Source organism: Coloeus monedula (assembly GCF_965178545.1).
Source record: "Coloeus monedula genome assembly, chromosome: 2".
Taxonomy (NCBI): domain Eukaryota; kingdom Metazoa; phylum Chordata; class Aves; order Passeriformes; family Corvidae; genus Coloeus; species Coloeus monedula.
The window spans coordinates 95984157-96006506 of NC_138782.1; the positions used below are offsets into that span (position 1 = coordinate 95984157).

At 40.8% G+C, this 22350-nt stretch overlaps 1 protein-coding gene across 2 annotated transcripts in view; it reads left to right on the forward strand.

Annotated features, from left to right (window-relative positions):
• Positions 1–14212, forward strand: part of ELOVL5 (ELOVL fatty acid elongase 5) — a 40661-nt gene extending 26449 nt beyond the window's left edge. For both annotated transcript variants that reach the window (XM_082277259.1, XM_082277260.1), the window contains exons 4-8: positions 6459–6536; positions 7174–7345; positions 8877–9001; positions 10774–10908; positions 12378–14212. In XM_082277259.1, the coding sequence (XP_082133385.1) occupies positions 6459–6536; positions 7174–7345; positions 8877–9001; positions 10774–10908; positions 12378–12509 (642 nt within the window). In that variant the 3' untranslated portion in view covers positions 12510–14212. The remainder of the gene's footprint in view (positions 1–6458; positions 6537–7173; positions 7346–8876; positions 9002–10773; positions 10909–12377) is intronic.
• Positions 14213–22350: the final 8138 nt, after the last annotated feature.

Sequence of the window (22350 nt, forward strand, 5' to 3'; positions counted from 1 at the left end):
AGTACTTTGTAGCAAAACTGTGGCTTTATCTGGAGGGCAAAACATGTTTTGTTTACTTGTCTTTAGTCATGCACACACTCCTTGCATCTATTTTTGTAAGTTTGCAATAGGTTCTTTTGCATCCTCTTAGTTTTGCTGGGAAAAAAAACGTTGCTGAAACAATGCCATTGTGATTCATCTCTTTCTTTGAATTTAAAATCTAAGCATACAAATATATTTCAAACTGAATTGAACTTTCTGTGGACTTATTTCCTTTCATAAAAACCCAAAGATTTAGGCAGTGTAAAGTTTCCACTTTCCAGAGAGCTCTTCAGCTGCTTTTACTCAGAACCATGTATTTTTGTTCAAGTGAAAATGAAGAACTACGGTCGTGTAAATAACAGTGTGGTCAGAAAATTACTGGTTTGCTTTAATATACAGAGTATTCTGGCATGCTTTTAACCAAAGTATTTCTCCTTTCTGTAAGGAGATATTTCATTTTCAACATCCTCTTTTCAATTCTTTCAATACAGTCTTTTCAAATACAACCTAGGACTAAAACTACTACCTTTTTTTTTTTTTTTTTTTTTTGCATGTGCTTAGAAGTGTATACAAGCTGCAATTTTCCTTTAAGTTTGTAGTTAATTCTATAGTGTTTTACAAGGTGAGTGTTTAGAGATGAAGTGATTTAAATTCAATGTTATTTCTCTTGTGTAGTGAATTGTCTACTCAGAAATTACTGAGTTGGGTTATTAAGGACTTTGATACTTAATTGTTCAGTTGGGAGCAGTTTTGGATTCAGTAGGTGCTGGGAACTACTTGTGTTCTTTATGTGCTTACATTTCTAATCTCCTTGTCAGGGTGTTACAAGCCAGAAAAAATCTGTATTGATCAGTTTAATTTGTGTAAATGCAGTGTACATCTGCATTATTTTCATCAGATATTATTTACAATTATATAGTGATCTATTGTTTTAACCTCCAGTTATGTTATTGAGAGTTTACAAGTGCAGACTTCCCTTCAGTTGTACCAAGTGTGGATAAAAGTCTCAGGATAGCCAATCTTTCTTCCTTGAATACTTGGAATAATACTCATAGTTTCTAAATTACTGTAACATTCTGCTGTGTTACAAAACCTGCTGGTAAACTTAAACAAGAGAAAATACCTGAACTGTTGATCCTACGAATGCCTTTTTCTCACTAACAATAAACTGGTGACCAAGAGAGGACTGTTCATTATATGCTGAAGAAATCCTCATACTTGTAACCAGATACATAGCTTTTATATTGTGGCGCAATGACACAACTAAAATACAGTGAATATTAAGACCACTCCTTCCTATATAATGAAATGCTTTATGTTAAAGTGAGTGTTGCTCCTAATCTAATATTATCCATGTGGAAGTGTTCATTAATATTGTAAATATACCTTCCCCTTGTAAATGGGCATACACAAAGCTAGAGCATTACGAAGGTTATTAAACGCATGATAGTTGCAATGAAATGTGGTTGGCAGCACTAGCAAGCTGGATGTGAGGGCAAGTGATGCTCTGCAACACGGGACCTATCCCATAAAAATGCTGCAAAGCAGAGAGCCATGCTGACAAAACACCACACTGCTTGATGCTTGCAGGGAGAGAGCCAAGGGCATAGGGAAAAAATGGGCTCTTGCACCTCCAGGTATGTTCTCTCTCTGAAGTACCTGTACAGTTACCTCTCTTGGTGCACAGCATGTGATAACTGTGCTCATTTCTCATCAGTCTTGGAAATTTCCTTTGAAGGATTAGCCATATATCAGTAGCACTTTATAGTACATTTACTTGCTTTAAGACAAAATGATGAAGAACAGCATTCAAAAAACTTGTGTAACTCCCTGTTCTTTTCCTTGTTGTCATTTTGAGTTTCAGTTGGATTAAAATTTTTCAGTCCTACTGCGAGGAAAATCATAAAATGTCACCATTTATGAACTTGTTTAGTAGCGTGTCTGAAAAGAAGTTGCTTTAATAGCTTGTGTACAATACACCTGAAACACTGCTTTGAAGTTTTTCCTGAGTTATAGCTCTGGTGATTCAGGTCATGATTCATAGCATCACAGCTCAGTTTGCATATTATGTGACCAAAACAAGTTCAAGTGAGGCATCCTCCCAACTGGGATGAAAAGGATGACCTACTTGGTTTTCTGACCTTTATGTCTGAATGGTTGTAAGCAATAACATGGGGGAAATTGGCATCATAGGATTTGTGTAACTCTAGGTATTGTGTACTTTGGTCTAAAATCACTAGAAATCTTAGACTTCTTATATGGAATTCCTAATAGTTTCTGTCTGTGCTTGCTATACCTTTTTTATTTGGATATTTAATGACTTGGCTGGGTTTTGGTACTCGCAGAGAAGCAGACTGCACTTGTCCCAGACAATATGAAAGGCAAGGCAGATCTAGGGGAGCTGAAGAGATTTCTCCAGGTTGATTTGTCACATACCTTCAGGAGGACGGGATGTTCTTCAGGAGCAAACAATGTTTTTTATTCTGTAAAAATCTACAGTGCTTGGACTTCAGGGAGAAAAACAGTCCTGTGTCTTAGGCAGGGGCAGCAAGGGGTGGCTTCCTGCATGGTGGAGGAGGTGTGTACTGGGGCTGGTAGAGGGGTTATAGAGCGGGGCTGATCACCTGCTGACTGGTACAGCCGTGTCTGAAGGAGCTGCAGGAGCAGCTGGAACAGCAGAGGCAGCACTGCTTCCACCTGTGTTGCTGTTCTGCACTGGGATCACAAGTGATGAGTAGGGCCCTTGCCTCTCTGCTTGAGTCTCAGCTGGGTAATATAGCAAAGAAGGGAGAGCGCCAGGTACCCAGTTACACAGTGCACAGGCCTATGATGTTTTGGGGGTGTTTGTTAGCAAAACTAGCCAAGTGCTCTGTATCACCTAGGCTTATGTTAGAAAAACTGGTCAGCGTTGAAGGCTCACTTTGTTAAGTGATTTCTTTACTGTCTTTTTTCTTCATCTGAAAAATTAATTCCCTACTGAATCTGCTTGAGAAAAGTGATAGACTTTCCTGATGAGGGAGGTGTTGCATATGCTGTAGGAAAAGTTTTAGGAAGTAGGGGACTCTGTGCAGAGGTGCTGTGTCACATGAGCCATGGGTGGCAGCTAGGCTGCTCTTTCCTCTCCCCTTTCTTTCTCCACCACCCTGAAGCCCTTATCTCTGCCCTGGGGTGCCTGCATTCATGTAAAGATAAAGTTCCGTATCTCTGCAGGCATTTGCTTTCTTTGATCAGACATCAACTTCTGTTTCTCTTCACTCTAATCTAGCTCTGTTTTGAACCTTGTAAACTGCATCATGCCTTGACAGCGTGATGCAGTGCTAGGTGCCTTATCTGCCCCTCTCCAGTGAGTCTCAGATTTCAGTTTTATCATGAGAAAAAACAAAATCCTCCCCAGTAACACCTCTCCTCCAGCCCAGTCAGACTGGTGTTAGTCTCCTGGCTTATTTTGGTAGCAGAGTTGATAAAAAAGCATGTGCCACAACATTTTAAAGAATTCAGCAACAGAATAACAAAATTAAAGTAATATGAAAAAAGAAAACTTCATTGCAGGGGAAGAAAGTGTGGGTTGTTTCAGCACAAATGCAACCTTGAGCTGCAGGTTTTCCCCCTGAGCTGAAGGACTTAGCGTTAGGTTTGAGTACCATTTTAATTGGCTTACGAAGAAACTGCCTTTTTGTGCAGTTTAGAAACCACATGAAGTGGTTTGCTCAAGTGAAAATGGTTATAATTGGCCTTTTCTGGACACGTTAATTTCTCAAGAGAAGGTTTGCCTGTGGTTGTTCATCAGCAGTGCCATCAGCAGGCCTGGACTGCTGCCAGCCTGAAGATGAAGGACTTCCTAGAGACAGCGGGCAACGAAGTGTTGTCTCAAGGCTGTGTTGGTTGAGGAGCCACCACTCTGTTCCTGGGCAAGTTTCAGACCTACTGTACAGTGGTGTAAGGAGGGCTTGGAAACGCTGGCCATCCAGGGAGCAGACTGCAACAGCTGTGAGCAAGGACTTAAATGCACTGCTGGCAATTTCTGAGCCCTCCTTATCGCTTTTGTGGTGGCAGGGAAGCAGCTTCCTGGGGCTGTACACCCATGCATAATGGGGCCATTTGGGAGCCATTCATGGTCATGTTACAGAGTGATCTATTGGTTTTGTTTTCTGAAGCCTTCCAGCATGTGATGAAAGCATTGTAGGTGCAAAAAATAGTGATGCCAGGCAAAGGAGCAGCTGGCTAAATGGGGAAAAAGATTATTTACATGTTGTATGTTGCACCGAGTAAGGTTTGTGGGCAGCAACAGCAGTTTGTGGGCAGCTGTAGCAGGTTTTTACCAATTAGTTCCTTCTGGGAAGTGGACAATTAAATTATTTTTGTAGCTATACTATTTATATGATAAGATATGCTGACATTTCCTACAAATGTTGCTTTGCTTATATCATTTGTGGCTGTGAGAGTATTACAGTTCCTAGCATACAATATGTTCTTTTGTGAACAAGGGAGTACTCAGGTTAAGCCGAAGCCACTGCTCATAGCTCCACTGATGCCATTGTCCTTTAGAGAGGTGGGATCCATGGAGACACCTTTGGCTTCATTATGCTTTAGGTGGTGAACCTGTACCACTTGCAGGGAAAGCTCTGTGGATTCACTATGCCAGCCTTTACTGGGGAGTTTATGGAGTGCAGCATTAATGATGGATGTTGTTTGAATTAATTACAGTATAAACAATGTGATTATGCTTCTATTCCTAGAACTGTAAGAACTGTATGAAAACATCTGTAAGCTCTTAACGTGGTCACAGCACGATGTGGTCTTCTGTCTGAGGGACTGGTGGGCACTTGCAAGGCCACACAGTCTCCCTCAGTGGCCTGAAAGTGGCTTGGTGCAAAGCTTGCTCTGGGGCATAGCTGGTCCTTTAGCAAGGTACCACTTTTAAACTGGTGTCCTCTGCGCAGCCCTGCGGCCAGGACAGGAGTCCTTCCATGGCTGCCTTGCCTTTGTTGCTTGGGTAGGGAAAGTGCCTGGGTCTGCTGCTGATGTGCATGGCTGCCCTGCCCTTGCTGTGGCAGGGTGCTATTGATTTATCTCTAATACATGAGATACTTCCAGGTTTATATATTATGATATAACTAGATGTACATTTTTTCCCCTAAATTGCAGCAATAGTTCTGTCTTAGAAGGTCAAAAATAATGACCTAGGCTGACTGAGTATTTTAAAAGCTAATTTAGGGGGAAAATGAGGCGTGAAAGAAATAACATTGGGAAAAAGTAGATAATTTAAGTGATAATCTTTACTGAACCTTTTAAAATTAGCTTCCTGTTCACAGTTCTGAGCAGCATTTAGTCATACCAGTTATTGTAGTCCTTTAATCAAATGATAGTTTAAAATTACTTACAGTACAAGGAGTTTCCATGTGGCTTTGCAAAGCTGTTTTTTATTCTGCAGGTAGATAAGGCCAAAATTGTACAACTTGCTTCTGCCTTTCAGATGTTTTTTGAGATACCTAACAATTCTATTTTTTTCACCTGGGAGTCACCTAAAGTTTTTACTCCTCTCCTCATGCTATTCCCAAGAGGAAAAACATCTTTTTAGACAATGTCCAGTGATCCCTTCTGTTGAGATATTAAAGGGGATCTTGTTCATGTCCTTGCACATGCTCCCTCCTCCCATTCCACCCTCAACCTGTCCTACCATCTCCAGCCTGTGAAAGGGTGAGGTGTGAACATCCAGCATGGATCTTGTTTCTCTAGAGATTTCAGCCAGCCCCACCACAGCGGGCACCCTGTCATCTTTCATGACTAATCATTGGACATTACTCTTAATAGTGATTTCATTACGTTTGAGGTATTATTTGTTTTGCCAGGAAGTCAGGCAGGCAACAGCATATCCTGCAGAGGAAGTCACTTACATTGGGAAGGATGTAACGTGCTTGGGATGAGTGAATTGCTTGAAGAGATCTTGAAGAATGGCAATGCAGTGAAACATCTGTTGTGAGCTGTTAAGTGTAGCAAAGCTGAAAATACGCTCTGTCACATGGTTGAAAAAATTGTAGTCACATCTTGAGTATAAAATTTCTTAAAGATGTAACAATTTCCAAAAGTAATCAGAAGAAAAATGTATTTACTGAACTTTGGTTATTTACTTTCTTCAACAATGAGATCATCAGCAAAGAAGGAGATTTCATGAGAATCTGTCTGGAATATGACTCTGAAAATACTCACACTGTGTGGGATAAGTGGGGATAAAATGATACCTCCTATTTTTATTCTGGTATACCCCAGTTGGGAGAACTTATTAATTCACCCTTCACTTGGAACTTGAATTCAACCTCATGCCACTCTCAGGTGCCCAGGAATCTCTTGACACCAGATGTCTGGGCAGAGCCACTGCGGAGGTGCCATGGAGTTCAGCCTTCTCCCTAAATAACACTTCATTTTTTTTATTTGCTCAGCTGGTGACGGGAGTATTGGAAGGAGGATACAATTTCTTCTGTCAGGATACACACAGTGGAGGAGAGGCTGATATGAAGGTACCGTAATTGAGACTTAGAGCTGGTAATGTTTCAAATTGTCCACTTAAGTGGAGAGCAGAACAGTATTGATTATGCACATTTTGCTTAAACTCTAAGCTTTCTTCCTCCTTTTGTGATACAATGGACAATGCACTGTCAAACATAATAGTTAATCTATGATATATTCACAGTTGGTATTTTTGTGAGTAATTATGTGCAAATTTTCTAGTGTTCTCAGATCAAAAAGTGAGGACCTGGTCTTCAGACTGTATCCAACCACTCTGTGTTGTGACTACCCTTCTCTTTCTGAGATGTGGTGATGATTTCTTCTGGTCCCACTTCTGATCTCTCCTTTACAGAGAGCACTGCAGCACCAGCTCTAGTTAGGTATTTTCTTGTTTCTCCCTGGACAACCCAGGTGCACAGCAGTAGCCTCATAAAACAGTCTTTGTCATCCTGTTTTCAGCAGTAGCTATAGGTTTGTACCTCGATCTCCTATGGAGAAACCTGAGGCAGAAGTATTACAGAAGACCCCAGTAATGTCTTCAATCCAAGTAGTGCAGCACAGAATCTGGATTTTAATTACTTAGATAGCATAAGAGTTGAAAGCCCCCTCAATGTGCAATGCTTCTAAAACTTGCTTCCTTCTTTCCAGATCATACGTGTCCTCTGGTGGTACTATTTCTCCAAACTCATTGAGTTCATGGATACCTTCTTTTTCATTTTGAGGAAAAATAATCATCAGATCACTGTTCTGCATGTCTACCACCATGCAACAATGCTGAACATCTGGTGGTTTGTTATGAACTGGGTGCCTTGTGGTCACTGTAAGTACTTCATTATGGTGGGGGAACATCTGCAACAGGGGCTTCACTTTGGTGGTCTTTTGATCAAACCAAACATCTTCGGTACCTTCAGCTGCAGGATTTGTTCTGTACCATGCTAAGCTGCTTTGCTGAATTGTAACTGTTGTAGATGGTCGCAGGAATTAAGCTGCCAGCACAGCCTCTAGGAAAGAAATGTCTGTGTAGTTTGAAGAATTTGTGTGACAGTGTGACATTTATCATGTGCAGTAGCCCAGGTCAGATACCCATCAACCTTGCTTTCTCTATTTCTGCTGTAGTTACAGACCCTCTGATGAAACAATACTCTCTTCCAAGTCAAGCCAGAAGCTTGTTTCAGCTGAAAGACAGCTAAGAGGGACTCTTGTCCTTGTATCTGTGAAGTTCACTTGAGATACGACTTTCTTAATTTAATCTCATTATACCACTAGCCATAACAAACGATTTCAATTAAAATCTTGTCCCCTGAGCACTAATGAACATGAACAAATGAATCTTAAGTGGAAGATTTCCATGTCTCTCTTGTCTAAATCCTGCTAACCTTTGGCAATCTGGCTTTGATTCTTTACTTTAATTGCATTTAGCTGACATCTAGCTTCCTGCTGCATTAGCATGGCTTAGTTGTGGTTTAGATGTGCAGCTTATAGATACTGGCTTTGTTGAACACTATTCAAGAGAAACCTTTTCAAACCCAATGGATGTGACCTACTGTCAGTGCAGACCAAGAGGCTGCGTTCCTCAGGAGTCTGCTCTCTGAGCCAAACAACATAGAAACTCGTATTTGTTTTGTCTTGTCAGCACAACAGTGAGTAATACTGAACTTCTAAAAAGTCTGCATCTGGAAATGCATTCTCCTCCAAGGAAGTCAATCCCTGTTCATACAGCAGTCAAAACTGTATATACTTAGAATCTATCTTGTGTTCCTGTGGTCTTGAAAACACTTTGGTGCTATTTCTAGTCATGTGTTTTTCTTCTTCCAAGCTTTATGTTCTGTTGTGTCATCACAGTTCTATGCAGTTCAGTGTTAAGATAAAAGTTTCTTTAAGGACTAAAGGTGCTGTAAACAAGGACAAATAAGTAGCTAACATGCAGTTTTTGAAGGTATCTGAAGCTTTTGGTTATAAATGACAAAATTGGCTCCTACCTGGAAGGAACTGAAATCAACCTAAAGGTAGATGGGCGAAGCTATTGATTGATTGGTATGTGAGCATTCCTCCTTCCAATCAGCTTCCTCAGTTCCTCTGAGAAACTACAATGCAGATGTGATAAAGAGTAACCTGAGGAAGCAAAACCAGAAGGCTGGTGTAAAGCACGAAGCTGCAAAGCAGCTCAGCTACTCCATTGGGTGAGCAGAATGAAAAACAGGGTTAAAAAAAACCCCTCTTGCTTTTCTTCTAAGTGAAATCATATTTTAAATAGAAACATTTTGAACTTGTTATTTTTGTAGCTTCCATGAAACAGCATGTTCTCTCCTTGTAATGCAGCGTACTTTCTTTTTCCCTTGCCCTTTTTTTAGCTTACTTTGGTGCCACACTGAACAGCTTTATCCATGTCCTCATGTACTCCTACTACGGATTGTCCGCTGTTCCAGCAATGCGTCCTTATCTGTGGTGGAAGAAGTACATCACTCAGGGGCAGCTGGTGAGTGATTTGCTCTTCAGTGCTTCAGCAGGCTTTTGTATTTGTGAGGAGGTCCTCTTGTCTTTACCGAGTTAGGAAATTTTGGCAGGGGATAGCAGAAGGGAGAATGAGAGCTGGTACCTTCTACATCCTGTAGTACCTACATCACCTTAGAAATCCAGCCTCTGCCTATCCATTTGCTCTGTTATCAGGACAGTGGGCAGCTGGGGACTGGTGGGGGTCTATGAATCAGTGCTGAGGTCACCATATTGTGTGGCTAGATGTATTTGGGAGTGGCAGTGCTGGGATTTCTGGGACTCAGTAGCCAGGGAGGAGGCTTTTCTTCCAAGCCTGCTTGAACTATCCTGCTCTTCCCTGTGCTTGCTTGGTCAGGCTGGGACAGACCAGAAACGGAGTGCAATGCTGTCCACAGCTAACAAGGGCCATTCTACTCCTTTGGGACAATACCTTTTCTGTCCTACTTTTGCATGCAGTTGCAAATGGTTTATTAAAAACTATTCAATATTTCTGCTCTCTTTCTGCACTTTAAATGGGCAGATTTTTTTCTCTTGTAATTCTGTGTTGGACTCCTTGTGTCCTCTTGCATTGTTTCTAGTGTGTGTGGTAATGAAGCCTGACCACTGTGTGCTGGAGGTGGTAAGAGCAGTGAAATTAAGTAATACAGCACATGCTGTAGTGGTACTGCACAAGAACCAGGTTTCAATGTGTACAGCATGTTAGAAGAGCTCAAGGAAATGTGTATCAGTGTTCTGTCTTCCTCATTTTGTTGGTGGGGAAACCGAAACCTAGACATAAATTATTTTGTTATGTTCTTCCCCTCCCCCCCCCCCCCCCCCCCCCGTACCCTCTCAGAGCTGTGAATAGTTTTTTTAGCACTTTCCTTTCTGAAGGAGTGCTAAGTATTGTAGCTGTGGGCTCATTATTTTCATGGAAGGCATGGGGGGGTTGCTTTGGTTTGAGGTTTGTTTTTGTTTTTCCTTCCAGATTTAGGCTCTGTTCTTCATCCTGGTTGTTCAAGTGCTACAGTGTGCAGTGTCTCAGTGCTTTGGTTGCTCTCCTGGCTATTGTCATAGCTGCTTTCGCTTCCTTGCCTGCTCTGCATGCATAGCTGTTAGAGCAGCAAAATAGCTGAGCAGGACAAACAGTCTTTCCCTTTTAAAATAAACATTCCCTAATCTGGTAGCCTTCATGTGAGGATGAATTTTGCCTAAGGCCCTCTGCAGCACATAAGCCCAAACTCTGTTTTCCCAAAAGAGATAATTAAAGATAATTGGACCCTGATCCTCCTCCCTGACTCCCCAGCTTCCCTACAGCCTCCACCGCAAAAATTCTTCCACTGGAGCCATATGTCAGACAGTTCTTGTCTGTGGGAAGGGATTGCAGGGGTCCCTGTGTAGACCAAGTGACCCCAGATCTTCTGCAGCTGAAGCAGCGAGATGCAGATCTCCATTAGGATGGTGCAGTCAAATCCCAATGAACTCTCACTAGGAAGAAGGTGGTCTTTCCTCCTTGGGACATTTATATATCAATTCTGCATGGGTTACTCTAATGTTCTAAAATGGAAAAATACAAATAAACACGCTTAACAGGATACCACAATCTGAATGTCTGCTAAGTCAAGTTTATGGAGAAAATACTTGTCAAACACACAACATTAAATTTTTTTTTTTACTTGTTTTGGAAATAACTGTTGAGATTTTGGTCACTAATGGATTTTTTCCTCCTTCCATTAATGTGCTTCATTTCTCTTATTTTTTGTTTTCTCCCCCCAGATTCAGTTCGTCTTGACAATCTTCCAGACCAGCTGTGGTGTTGTTTGGCCATGTGCATTTCCTCAGGGGTGGCTGTATTTTCAGATTTCTTATATGATTTCTTTGATTATCCTCTTCACAAATTTCTATATTCAGGTAAAAGTAACAGTCATCAACTCTTTCTAGCATTCTGCTGGCTGTATCTCACTGGAAAACTGTTACAGAAAATGCTTGAAATGTCCTTTTGCTGTCCTTCACTAACATGCATGTGTTCCTGAAGTACTGCACTTTATCTACCCTCTACTTTGAAATCTTCTGATGTTTTGTACCCATAATTCAGAATGCTTCGTAATTTTAGTAAGCCAGAGTGATAAAAAAAAAAAGGCTTACTATTGCAATTTTAACTGCAGGTAAGGGAGAGGAAGAGCTTTATGTAAGGAACAGATTTCTAGTCTGAAATAAACCAGCAGCATGTGAACCTGTGAAGCACCTGAAGGAATTGTTCATTTCTGCTTTTACAAGGGCAAATGCTTGTTTTATGTCCAGGGAAACTTCCTAACCTCACAACATGAAGACATCTGGATTTGGTTCACTTTTACAGGCATTTGTTTTTATTTTCATATGGGAAATTAGTGGGTTTAGTTGTGTTTCTACAAAGCTGTTTTAATGTTTGAGAAGATTCAGACTTGGTATGTGTTGTTCTGAGCAGTTCATAACTGGGCTCTGTACAAAGATGTTCTACTGTCTGCAGAAAATCAAACCAACACAGCCTGCTGTCCCCAAACAAGCTAACTCTGTTGTATGTTTCAGATGTCATTTGAGAGATTTGGGCGTTTTGGTTTTGGTGAGAATGATTCATGGGGGAAAAACAGCAGGCTTCCCTGGCTGTTCTTCTGGTACTTCTTATAATCAGTCCCATGATTTCTATCACTTGCTGCATATGAACATGCTAGTTAAACATGATAGTATATTCCAGATATTACTTGATTTTCTTTGTCAGTTTTGCTCATATTTGAACTTTTAACCATTTTAAATTCCTTTGACGCAGAAATTTGGGGAAGCATGCTTTTGTCAGGCAGCTGGGCCCCTTTGAAAAAAAAAAATTAATGTATATTTTTTCACTGTCTCTAATTTTTTTAGATAGTCTCCCTGATCCTGTTAGTTTTTGATTCTCGTGTTGGCCAATGAAAATTCCCCTCACATTTCTATCTCTGAACTTCCCTCACTGTTATTGTTTGCCTACCTCTTGTTCTGGCTTTGTTCAAGGTACTGTCATTTGCGGTGCCTCAAACCTCCTTCCTCAATGTCATTTTGAGTATATTCTTATGCCATAGTCTGCTCATAAAATCGCTTCCCTTGTTGCTAATTTCCTATTAACATAACACTACCATCATACTGCCAAGCCTTTTTCTTTTCAAGTGAACTACTCCTCTCGCTGTGATGAATGAAAGGCGTAGTACAGTCTCACACACAAAAAGTGATAGAGCTTGTTAGACTCTAACCACCGGCACAAGGTCTTTAAAAATGATGAATGCAAGTTTACTTCTGTGTTTCTAGAGTTACTGTGAGGAAGTGGTTATTTATATCTAATTGAGCAAAACCACGTGTCTTTCCGTGTATTCTAGACTTACAACAAGAAGGCATCCTCGAGGAGGAAAGAGTATCAGAACGGCTCCACGGCCATTGCAAATGGGTACACAAACAGCTTTTCTTCCCTTGAGAACAATGTGAAACAAAGGAAACAAAGGAAGGATTGAAGACCAAACTGAAAAACCATTTTGATAACCCCAACAACAAAATCATCTGATTGTAAGCACAATGAGAGTTGTGCACTAATATTCTAATGGCTACTGTAACTATTCCTGCCTAGAATAGTGTGATTTATGTAGGACTTAACCAGTGCAAACACCCTAGAAACTGTATACAGAACAAAAAGTAGGTTAAAGTTTAAAAATAATTCTGGGCTGTCACTGACCCTGCTATAGACTGTGGAAGGGAGTATTATCGTATTATCCGACACTGCTGTTGCCTTACTAGTCAATATGATAGGTGCTGAATTATGATTCACAATTTGAAAACACTGTAATCTAAACCTCCATTTTTTAAAGGATAGATCATGCATGTGATTGTAGAGGTAATTTGTATGATGCTGGTTTCAGTAGATAAACACACATGCCTTAAATTAAAAAGCAGGGCCCAAAGCTTATTACTGGTTTAAAAATTAGGGTATGTTTCAGCTTTTCAGTTGATTGACTTTTTATTAAAAAGTCATTTAGAAGAATCCATTGATCATTTTACTGTTCTGTATGTGATACACAATGCTACGTATCTCTTACTTGACACAGTGAAATTGAAAATGGCGCATTTAGTTTTGTATATTTGGCTTTAGTTGACTCAACAGTCACAAAACAGATGGAAAAGTTATTTTACCTTTTTAATAGATCTTATTTTTTTATTTGAAGTACGTCACTAACATAAAAGTAATTGGCGCTTACACAGTCAAGTAAGATTTAAATATTGTCTCTAAAGTTTAGAGCATATACAGGGTGGACCCATCTATTCTTTTTACTTTTTTTCTGTTTTTTCTTTCTTATTTCTGAGAATTCTTAAATGCTAAATGAAGAGTGGTTTCCAATATGAAACTGGCAGTTTCAAGTGTTATTACCATAGCCATATCCACATTTTAGGAGCTACCGTTTAAGTGTGTGACATATCCAAAAGCATATTTAAAGGTGGAGGCAGAAAGATGCTTTTCTGATGGAATTGTCTGTATTTAAGTCGGTATCTGAACTGTTCTTCATGTAGCATACGTTCACTTTCAAAATGTGCCTAACACAAAGATGGTTGGTTTTTTTTTCCAAACAAGCAAGTTATACAGTTTGTCATAGCTAATGTTTTTTAAATGTTGCTGAAATGTGCTGGAAATGTCTGTTTCTGTAATGTGAGTTGTGTATATCACTGGTAATGTTTTGGCTTGTTATCTAAGGATTTGGTTTGAGTGCTGGTTAAAGTTACTCCTTCTTGTAAAATCCTGTCTTGCACATATGAGGAGTCAGTTGCAAAGCCAGTATCTGTTGCTGGTATTCTGGTATCTGCCACAGTGGAGTCCAATAAGATCTGAAAAATTAAATTGTGCAAGACATTCTGCTGGTCATTGCTCAAGTTTAACTATTTGTTTTTTTGATATTTATATAAATGCCAGTTTTAACACGTTTAATTGTTTTTAAATCTTTTTTAAAATTTTTGCACATCTCTTGAGGAGTTAATAAGTTCTCTTACTAGCCTTGTGGGTTTTCATTCCTTGTTTTGAAGGAGGCAGTGTCTGTTTTGTTTACATTATCAAAGCTTGTGCGTGTGTCTTCATTTCCAGGTACTGGTTTGCAGAGTCTTTACATAGCTCAGTACAGCAGCTATAATGGTCAAAATAGGCTGTCTAAATGTGCTAGAAATAAACCTTCGCTCATCTGAATATACTTCATTGTTAATGTTTGACATGGTTTAATCATTAAAACACTTTTGATGATCTCTGTCTGAATTCTGTGGGTTTGTACAGATTTAATGCATTGCCCCATCCTGTGTCAGGCCAAGGAGGAGCCACCATGATGGAAGAACAGCTGCAGATGTTCAGAGACATGTAGTGTACCAGAGACTTGGCAAAAAGTTCTTTACAGAAAACTTAGGCTGTTCCTAAACACTGTTCCCTTGCCTGGCTGTAGAAGTACTGGTCCGTGTGATGGATTTAACTCCTGCTGGGATTACTGGCTCACTGAATGCAGAGCAGCCCCAATAGCTCGAGATGATGAGTGCCAGGAGCAAAGCTTGATGTGACTGAGAGGGACTTTCTGCCTTAGCTGTCCTGTCTATAAAATGGGGATAATAACTCTCTCCAGAACTGGGAGAACTTTTGCAATTTCCTTATAGCTCCCCTTGCCCTTAGGTGATTGTTTCGGAACCCTCTGATTTGAGTGTTCAATCAGTACATTGCAACCCCCCAGATAGGCTGGTGATGGACTTGGTAAAACAGAGCTATTTGTGTAGCTGTCTGTCTTCTTACTTGCAGGCTCTTAACACAAAAAACCTAGACCAGGGAAATGGCTTTACACTTCGTGTGAAAGGCTCAGAGGTTTCATGCTATGTTGGTCTCCTCTGGGAGGGTGCTCTGAATGCCTGAGGTGGTTGCTAAGACAATTTCCTCTCCTTCACATGCCTGTTCAACTATGAAATTGAGTGTGTTTCTAAGCAAGGGTCAGTGAGGTGCAGTTCTTTGGATGTTAAGCCCAATCTACAGGAAGGACCTAGAAGGCAGAAGCCACAGCACCAACCTGGCTTCCCTGTGTGAGCCAGCAGAGATGGGGCTGCTGCACTGCAAACCTCGCCTTCAAGGTTAATGGTACTTGGTGACAAAACCCAGTGACTTTGTCCGAAAGTGGCAGCAGATGTGATCTTGGGAACATGAGTAGTGTCCACACCTGTGTGACAAAAACTGTGGCTCCTGGGTTCTCTTTTACAGTCTCAGCAGCAACTGAAAAGTGTGTTGAGAGCTTGGATGGGTTGGTTCAGACATCATCTTGCTGTAACTGATGGACCAAGACATGTGCCTTGGGTCTGCCCACCTGGCTCGGCTTCCAGTGTGTCACTTGACCTGGGACAGTAACAGCCTTTGGATTGCCTCAATTCCCTGATTACATGTCGTTTTCCTGGTAGCTGTGATTGGTGTTTAGGACTATGAGAGAGTCCTCAGAAAGGACTCTGTTGTAAAGGCAGGAGAGGTGAAAAAAGATCAACAGCTGCCAAGAGGATGGGGAGATTTCATGTAAAGGTGGCTGAGGAGAATGAGTTCAGTGCCTTTTTTGCAGAGAGAATGACCAAGCTACAAACTGTTAGGTTAAGATCTTGTGCAGCTCATGAGCTGACCAAATTCCTCTCTGCACTCAGGCTCTACAGCCCAAGTGATGGAGAGAAATGTTAAGCTGTTCTTCAGCTGTGAATGGGATATATAAACTCAAATGCCAGAAAGCAGCTTTTTTAGGGTGGTCCTGGTGCAAAGACCCTGAGTGCTGGGTCCTGGGTGTGCAAGCCACCCCTGGGACTGGGATCACTCAGGACCTGGGGTTCCTAAGCTGGCAGGGAGAGGAAAAGCAGAGAATTCTAGAAATCTGTGTGGTTGATTGTGTATTTTACTTGATGCAAGAGAGATCCTAAGTAAGTGGTGGAGCTTATGATACGACTTACATCCCCAAAACTGGGGTAACAAAAGCCCCAAACCTCATATAGAGCAGTTCTGGGGGTTGCCTCTGCCTTTGATATTTGGTAGCTGTCTTGAGTTTAAGTTGATAAAATGTGTGTTTCTTGTATGAGACCGGAATGTATGTTGTTAAAACATATGCATTATTCAAAAAAAAAATGTAAAAGTAAGATGGGTGCTGAAGAGAAGTAAAATAAAATTGGAGGCCAAATTACTTGAACTGTGTGGGTTCTACAGGGAATCCCTTTGAGGCAGTGCAGGGAAATGATGAAATACAGATAGAGATCTGTTAGAGAAATGCTGCTCCAAGTTGTACTGGTATAGAGGATTAACTTACATTGTCACTGTCATCCTCTTGCCAAGAATTACTGCAGCAACAAAAGTGATTAGTTGTAATCATCAGAATGTTTCACAAACTGATCTATAAAGCAAACTTTGATTTGATTTTCAACTTTTAATCCATTTACTTTAAATAGATGGATATACAAGACAAGGTCCATGTGTTTCTCAATTTCAGTAGAGCACATTCGGTATGAGCAGGGAAAGCTGGAGTCCCCAGGGCCTCCCATGACATGACAGTAGCAGAGGCATTCGTTTTTAAGTCAAAGGTATTAAAATAATCTTCAACAGAAAGGAGGGAAAAGAGCAACAAAGGTCCAGTTGAAAAAAAAAAAGTATTAGGTTTAAGTGTATTATGTTTAAATCAGTCAAACTGGGATGTGGAGAAAGAGGAAAGAGACTTACGTGTCTTGTATTTCAATGATATATAACAGATACTATATTTTCGGTAGGAGGAATGTAAAAAGTCTCTGGTATGTGGTGGATTTCATAGTTGATTTCAGTATGATGACAGGTTTCAGAATAAATGGGAAGAACATGTACAAGGAAGTAAAAAGAAAATGGGAGAAAATGTAACGCAGCTTTTCTGGAAGTAATTAAATCTGATCGACCCATATTGGTTTTTAATAAAAAAATACTGTGTAGACAAAGGAAATACATCTTCCATCCCTCTGGAACAGGTAGTGTTTTTAATCTTTGAAATTATTATGTAAACTAGAGGGTGTGGTGACCAGCAACAGGATCCATGGATAAGCAAGGTCACACTGATGAGCAGGTGGTTTGTGTCAATGCTTTCAGCTGGAACAGAGCCCATTAATAATGTTTTAGGAGAGATGCTGGTGTAAAAAACAGGAGCAATTTGCAGCAGTGTTTGGAGATGACAACATTAGAAAGTACTGTCAGTGCCAGGGAAGATTACATCCCCTACAGCAACTGCCTTGATGGCTTGAGTAAGAAATGGGATTACTGTAAATCCCCCTTAGGCACCAATAACAGAATTTCAGCTGTTTCCATGGGAGTTCTAGTTGGACATGACTGAAGAGGAGAGAAGGAAAGATACATTGCGTATCATCTCTTCAACAACTTAGAGCTGCTACTATGAAAAAATTGGGGGAAAAGCTTTTTTCTAATTGGTCCATTTTTTGTAGGAGGAATGTGCTAGTGTGGGAGGATGAGGCTCTGATGGGACTTCCTTTTGATGAATACAGCAGCTCTCAAGAAAACTGATTTTAAAAGATCTGCTGTACAGAAGAGTTACTGAGATGGTCAGAGAAGTGGAGTAAGTCCTGCAAAACAGATGTATAACAAGACTAGTGTTGAGAATGAATGTGACCACAGCCAAACAGACATCACAACAGTAGATTCAAATTTTCATGAAGGACAGTGAGCTGTTTTAAGTGCGTGACGCAAATCAAATGGGTACAAGCTACCCGAGAGTCTTCCTAGGCTGGAAATAGGGAGAGTGCCTTTGTTAGTGGAATCTGGCTCTGGAGCATTTTTCCCACAGAAGTAGCATGAAGGGCTGGGGGATTGCTTGAAGATGGGGCACTGGCCACTTTAAAGCTGGTAAGAGCAGGGCATGGGACTCCCCAGCGTGCTGCTCTGCATTCTGGCTAAAAGCAGCTGTTGGTGCCTCTGTGAAAGTATACCTAAGAAAGGTCAAAACACTGCCCAGCAGAGACAGGAGTGATGACAAAAGTGTGAGAAATAGCCCTGCAGACACCAGGGTGGGAGAGGAAGGAGGGGGAGGAGGTGATGCTGGAGCAGATTCCTCTGCAGCCTGTGGAGAAGCCCATGGCAAAGCAGATATCCACACTGCAGCCCATGGGGACCACGTGGTGGAGAAGGTGGACATGCCCTGAAGGAACTGCAGCTTGTGGAGAGCCCATGCTGCAAGTTTATCCTGAGGGTCTTCAACCCATGGGAACGACCCACACTGGAACATGAGTAGGAAGGAGAGAGAAGTTACTATGGACTGACTACAACCACCCCCATGCCACTTGGAGCATGGAGGAGGTAGAGGGGGTGAGAATGAAGGAGTGAAACAGCCTTGGAAGAAGGGGGTAAGGAGTAGGTGTTTTAGTTTTTTCTTTGTGTCTCACCATTCAACTGTATTTTAATTGGAAATAAAGTATTTTTCCCAGAATCCATTTTGGCCATGATGATTATTGCTGAGTGGCCTTCCTGTATTTATCTCAAACCTCAAGCTTTTCATCTTATTTCCGCCCCTAATCCTGTTGAGGAGGGGGAGAGAGCATCTGGGTGGGTGTCTGGCAGGTGGCCAGGGTCACCCCACGCCACATGGGTGCTTTGTCCTCTTACAAATTAGCAGGTCAGGTAGAAGGCAGCTTCCTTGATCATAGGGAAGATCTGCTAAAGGCCACGAGGTACCAGGCACCAGAAAGCCTGAAGGCCATTGTGGTACAGCTGGAAGTCATGTAGTCTGGGAAAACATGCTCCCTAGAGTGAACCAATTGCTTTGCTTTTTTTTTTGTTTGTTTCGTTTTCTGATTTGTATTGTTTTTTCCAGATCTAATACATGTTAAAGAAACACCTTTTCCAGGAATCTGGCCCATAATTCTTGGAAAGTTTTTAAAGGCAGTGGAGGAACCTCCTGTTTGCTGATGGAAGGTACTGCAGTGGCACGACATGTGAAGGAAGCTTGTGTTCAGAAGAAAGGTCCTGAATTTCCTCATGAAAGGAATTGCCTCACGTCCTTCAGAGGCACCTGGAACTCCACTCAAACAGGGATGGTCCAGCCATGTGACTACAAGAAATGTAAAATTGTACTCATTGTCACATTTCCTTTGGGAGCAGGTGAAACTTCAAGTGAACTGAATCTGTTGACATAAAAATGCAGTCCCATAGGGTTGTTTACGCCTGTGCACTTGCTGCTCCTGCACTGGTGTAATGCAGAATGTGCAACCCCTGTGGCATAACTGCACTTTCACTGCCTGAGACTTGTCTAAGTGGATATTCACAGTGTTTCCACTAGGATTAGCCAGCACCAGAGGTAATTTTATGTGGTGGTAAACTACTTGGTAAAAGTATTTACACTGAAAGGAAGTGAAAATTTTTCCACACATACTGAAGTGAGGTATTGTGGTAGTTGTGTGATTGATTAGACATACGGTGTCTCATCCCATTTAGCAAGCAGGAAGCATATATTTATCAGCTGTTCTGCCTGCCACTGGAAGCCAAATGTTTACTAAATGCTACTAATTCAATTTTACCAGCTGTTGTAGGAAATCAGAATTTCAGCTCGCCTACCAGAAATAAGAGCTTTATGAAAATAAAACTAAAAATAAAAATTTAAAAATCAAAAAAAAAAAAAGAAGAGAAAAGAAAAGAGAGAAGAGAAGAGAAGAGAAGAGAAGAGAAGAGAAGAGAAGAGAAGAGAAGAGAAGAGAAGAGAAGAGAAGAGAAGAGAAGAGAAGAGAAGAGAAGAGAAGAGAAGAGAAGAGAAGAGAAGAGAAGAGAAAGAAAAGAAAAGAGAAAAGAAAAGAAAAGAAAAGAAAAGAAAAGAAAAGAAAAGAAAAGAAAAGAAAAGAAAAAGAAAAAAGAAAAGAGAAAAGAAAAGAAAAGAGAAGGGGAAAAGAAAAGAGAAAAGGGGGTGAAAAGAAAAGAAAAAAGAAAAAAAAAAGAAAAGAAAAAAAAGAAAAGAAAAGAAAAGAAAAAAGAAAAGAAAAGAAAAGAAAGAAAAGAAAAGGAAAGAAAAGAAAAGAAAAGAAAAGAAAAGAAAAGAAAAGAAAAGAAAAGAAAAGAAAAGAAAAGAAAAGAAAAGAAAAGAAAAGAAAAGAAAAGAAAAGAAAAGAAAAGAAAAGAAAAGAAAAAAGAAATCTGTAGCCTTGTAGTTATCTAAGTGCCTTTCATCCTTTAAAATCAATGGCATCTCAAAGCTTCAGGGCCTTTCTAAGTCTAACACCTTTCTGTATATTTAGAAAGGATTGCCTCTCTGAAAGATCTTCTGTTAATTTATCAAGTTGCTTTGTTTCCCACAGCACTTGGGGTTTGGAAGGGAGTGTGAGAGCAGCTCTTGGTGTGCTGGGCTGCTAAGGACTTGAGACATCTTTGATGCAAATGCACTTTTGCTCAGTAGAATAGTGATGAGTTTGCCAAAAAGACCAGGAAATACGTCCCATGCATATAGATAGCATAACTATTATCAACTAACTATTATCAGCTGTGTTTCCATTTTAAATTGCACAGATTTTTGCAAATCATCATGAAAAAGACCCTTCTGTCCTCAGAAGTTTAAATAATAAGCTAAGAAGTAGTCTTTACATCTGATTCTGGTTTCCATACTAAGTAGATGTGAAGAATTGCTGCCCAGTCCCACTGTTATAAAGTAGATTTTTGAATGAGTGGGAACTCCTGAAACCAGACCAGGCTATTTGGTGGTGGATGCTCTGCTTGGTTTCTTGGCATTTTTGCAATATGCAGTATTTGCCAAACGTTTCCTTGCAACATAGGAAAATGGGAATAATTAACTACTAACTCTCTCTTGGTCGAAAGGAGCAACATACAAGGTTTCAGAAACCTCCAGAACTATGGGGCCAACTACCTGGCTCCACTGTCCAGAACACTTAGAAAAAAATTATAGTCAAGGTGAGATTTTGCTTTTTGAAGTAGAAGTAAAAAGTCCCAGAATGTAAGTAGAAGTCCCAGAATGAACTGGACAAATACCCACCCGCAGCCTCTCACAAACAAACCCCATCCACCTCACCTTGCCAGAATAATACTAAAACTAAACCAACAAACAAAAAACCCAAACAGAGCTATGCTCAGTTTTGTCCTCTGGCCTCAAAATTTGAGAGAGCAGATCTAAGCAGCATCTGCAGAGGTGTTTTACCTCTTATGAAGATGGTTTTAAGGAGGTTTCAGAATGGTGTAAGCAAGCACGGGGGTTTTAACCCAAGTCCTCCAATAGTCAGGTCTGGTTAAACCCAAGGCTGGTGTCAGCCCGGCTGGCTGAGAGGGGGCAGTGGAGTTACTCCCGGTAAGTAGGGGAGCACCCAGGGCCAGAAGCGGGGTGCGGGGGATGCCCGGGGGCTGCGTACCCGAGGCGATGCGCTGGGAGCCGATGCCCTCTCCTGGCGACACCTGTGAGGGGACAGCTGGGGACACGCTGCTGCTCCTGCACCCCGGAACCAAGAGGATTTCATAGAAAGATGCAGTTGACACCAGTGACAAATATGCCAGCATTTAGTACGGGCAAGGATGGCAGATCAGTATTTACAGTGATACAGGTTTCACAGCCAGAGACTTTTTCCTTGCAATTGCACTGTAGTACATTCTTTGAAGACCATGTTTAGCCCCTTCTTAAAAGAGGAGGACTGGGCACAGAGGGAAGTGTTAGACAAACACCTCCTGACCTGTGTTGGAAACATCTGCACAGTAGTTCCTGGTAGTAGTACAGATGATCAGAGTATAATTGCTTTAGAATACCACGTACAAGAATAAACTACTGAGTTGTCTTTTATTTCACTGTTGCAAAGACTTTGTAATCAAGAGCATTTCCTAGTGTTGAAAAAGGGGCCATAAAGGGAGAGGAGATTAAAAGCAAACATATCCTACATAATGGTTTTTATGATGCACCTGACCTTGCTTGCACAAATAACTTTGGGAACTCTGGCTTTCATGGAAAAGCAGGAACTCTTTTGTTTTAAATTATCAGAATACTGATCTGTGCATCCTGCTACCCAGGAATATTTCAGAGCACTTTTTAGGTGAAATTTGTGTGTTTAAGCAGGGAAGAAAAAAAAGAACAAATTCATTAAACTCAGCCCAAATCTCAAATCAAATGTATTTTCTCGTCAAAGCTTAGCCTGTAATGTTTATTAACATAATGCATCACCAGCTGTCCAGCACATGCAAGTGACTGATAATTATTTAATAGCACTCAGTATTTATCATGCTTTATACTAGATTAATTTAGGTGAGCAAACCTCAAAATGTCTGGCCTTGGAAGAAGACTATGAAGGGTGATGCTAGGACAGCAGCTTCTCTTTATT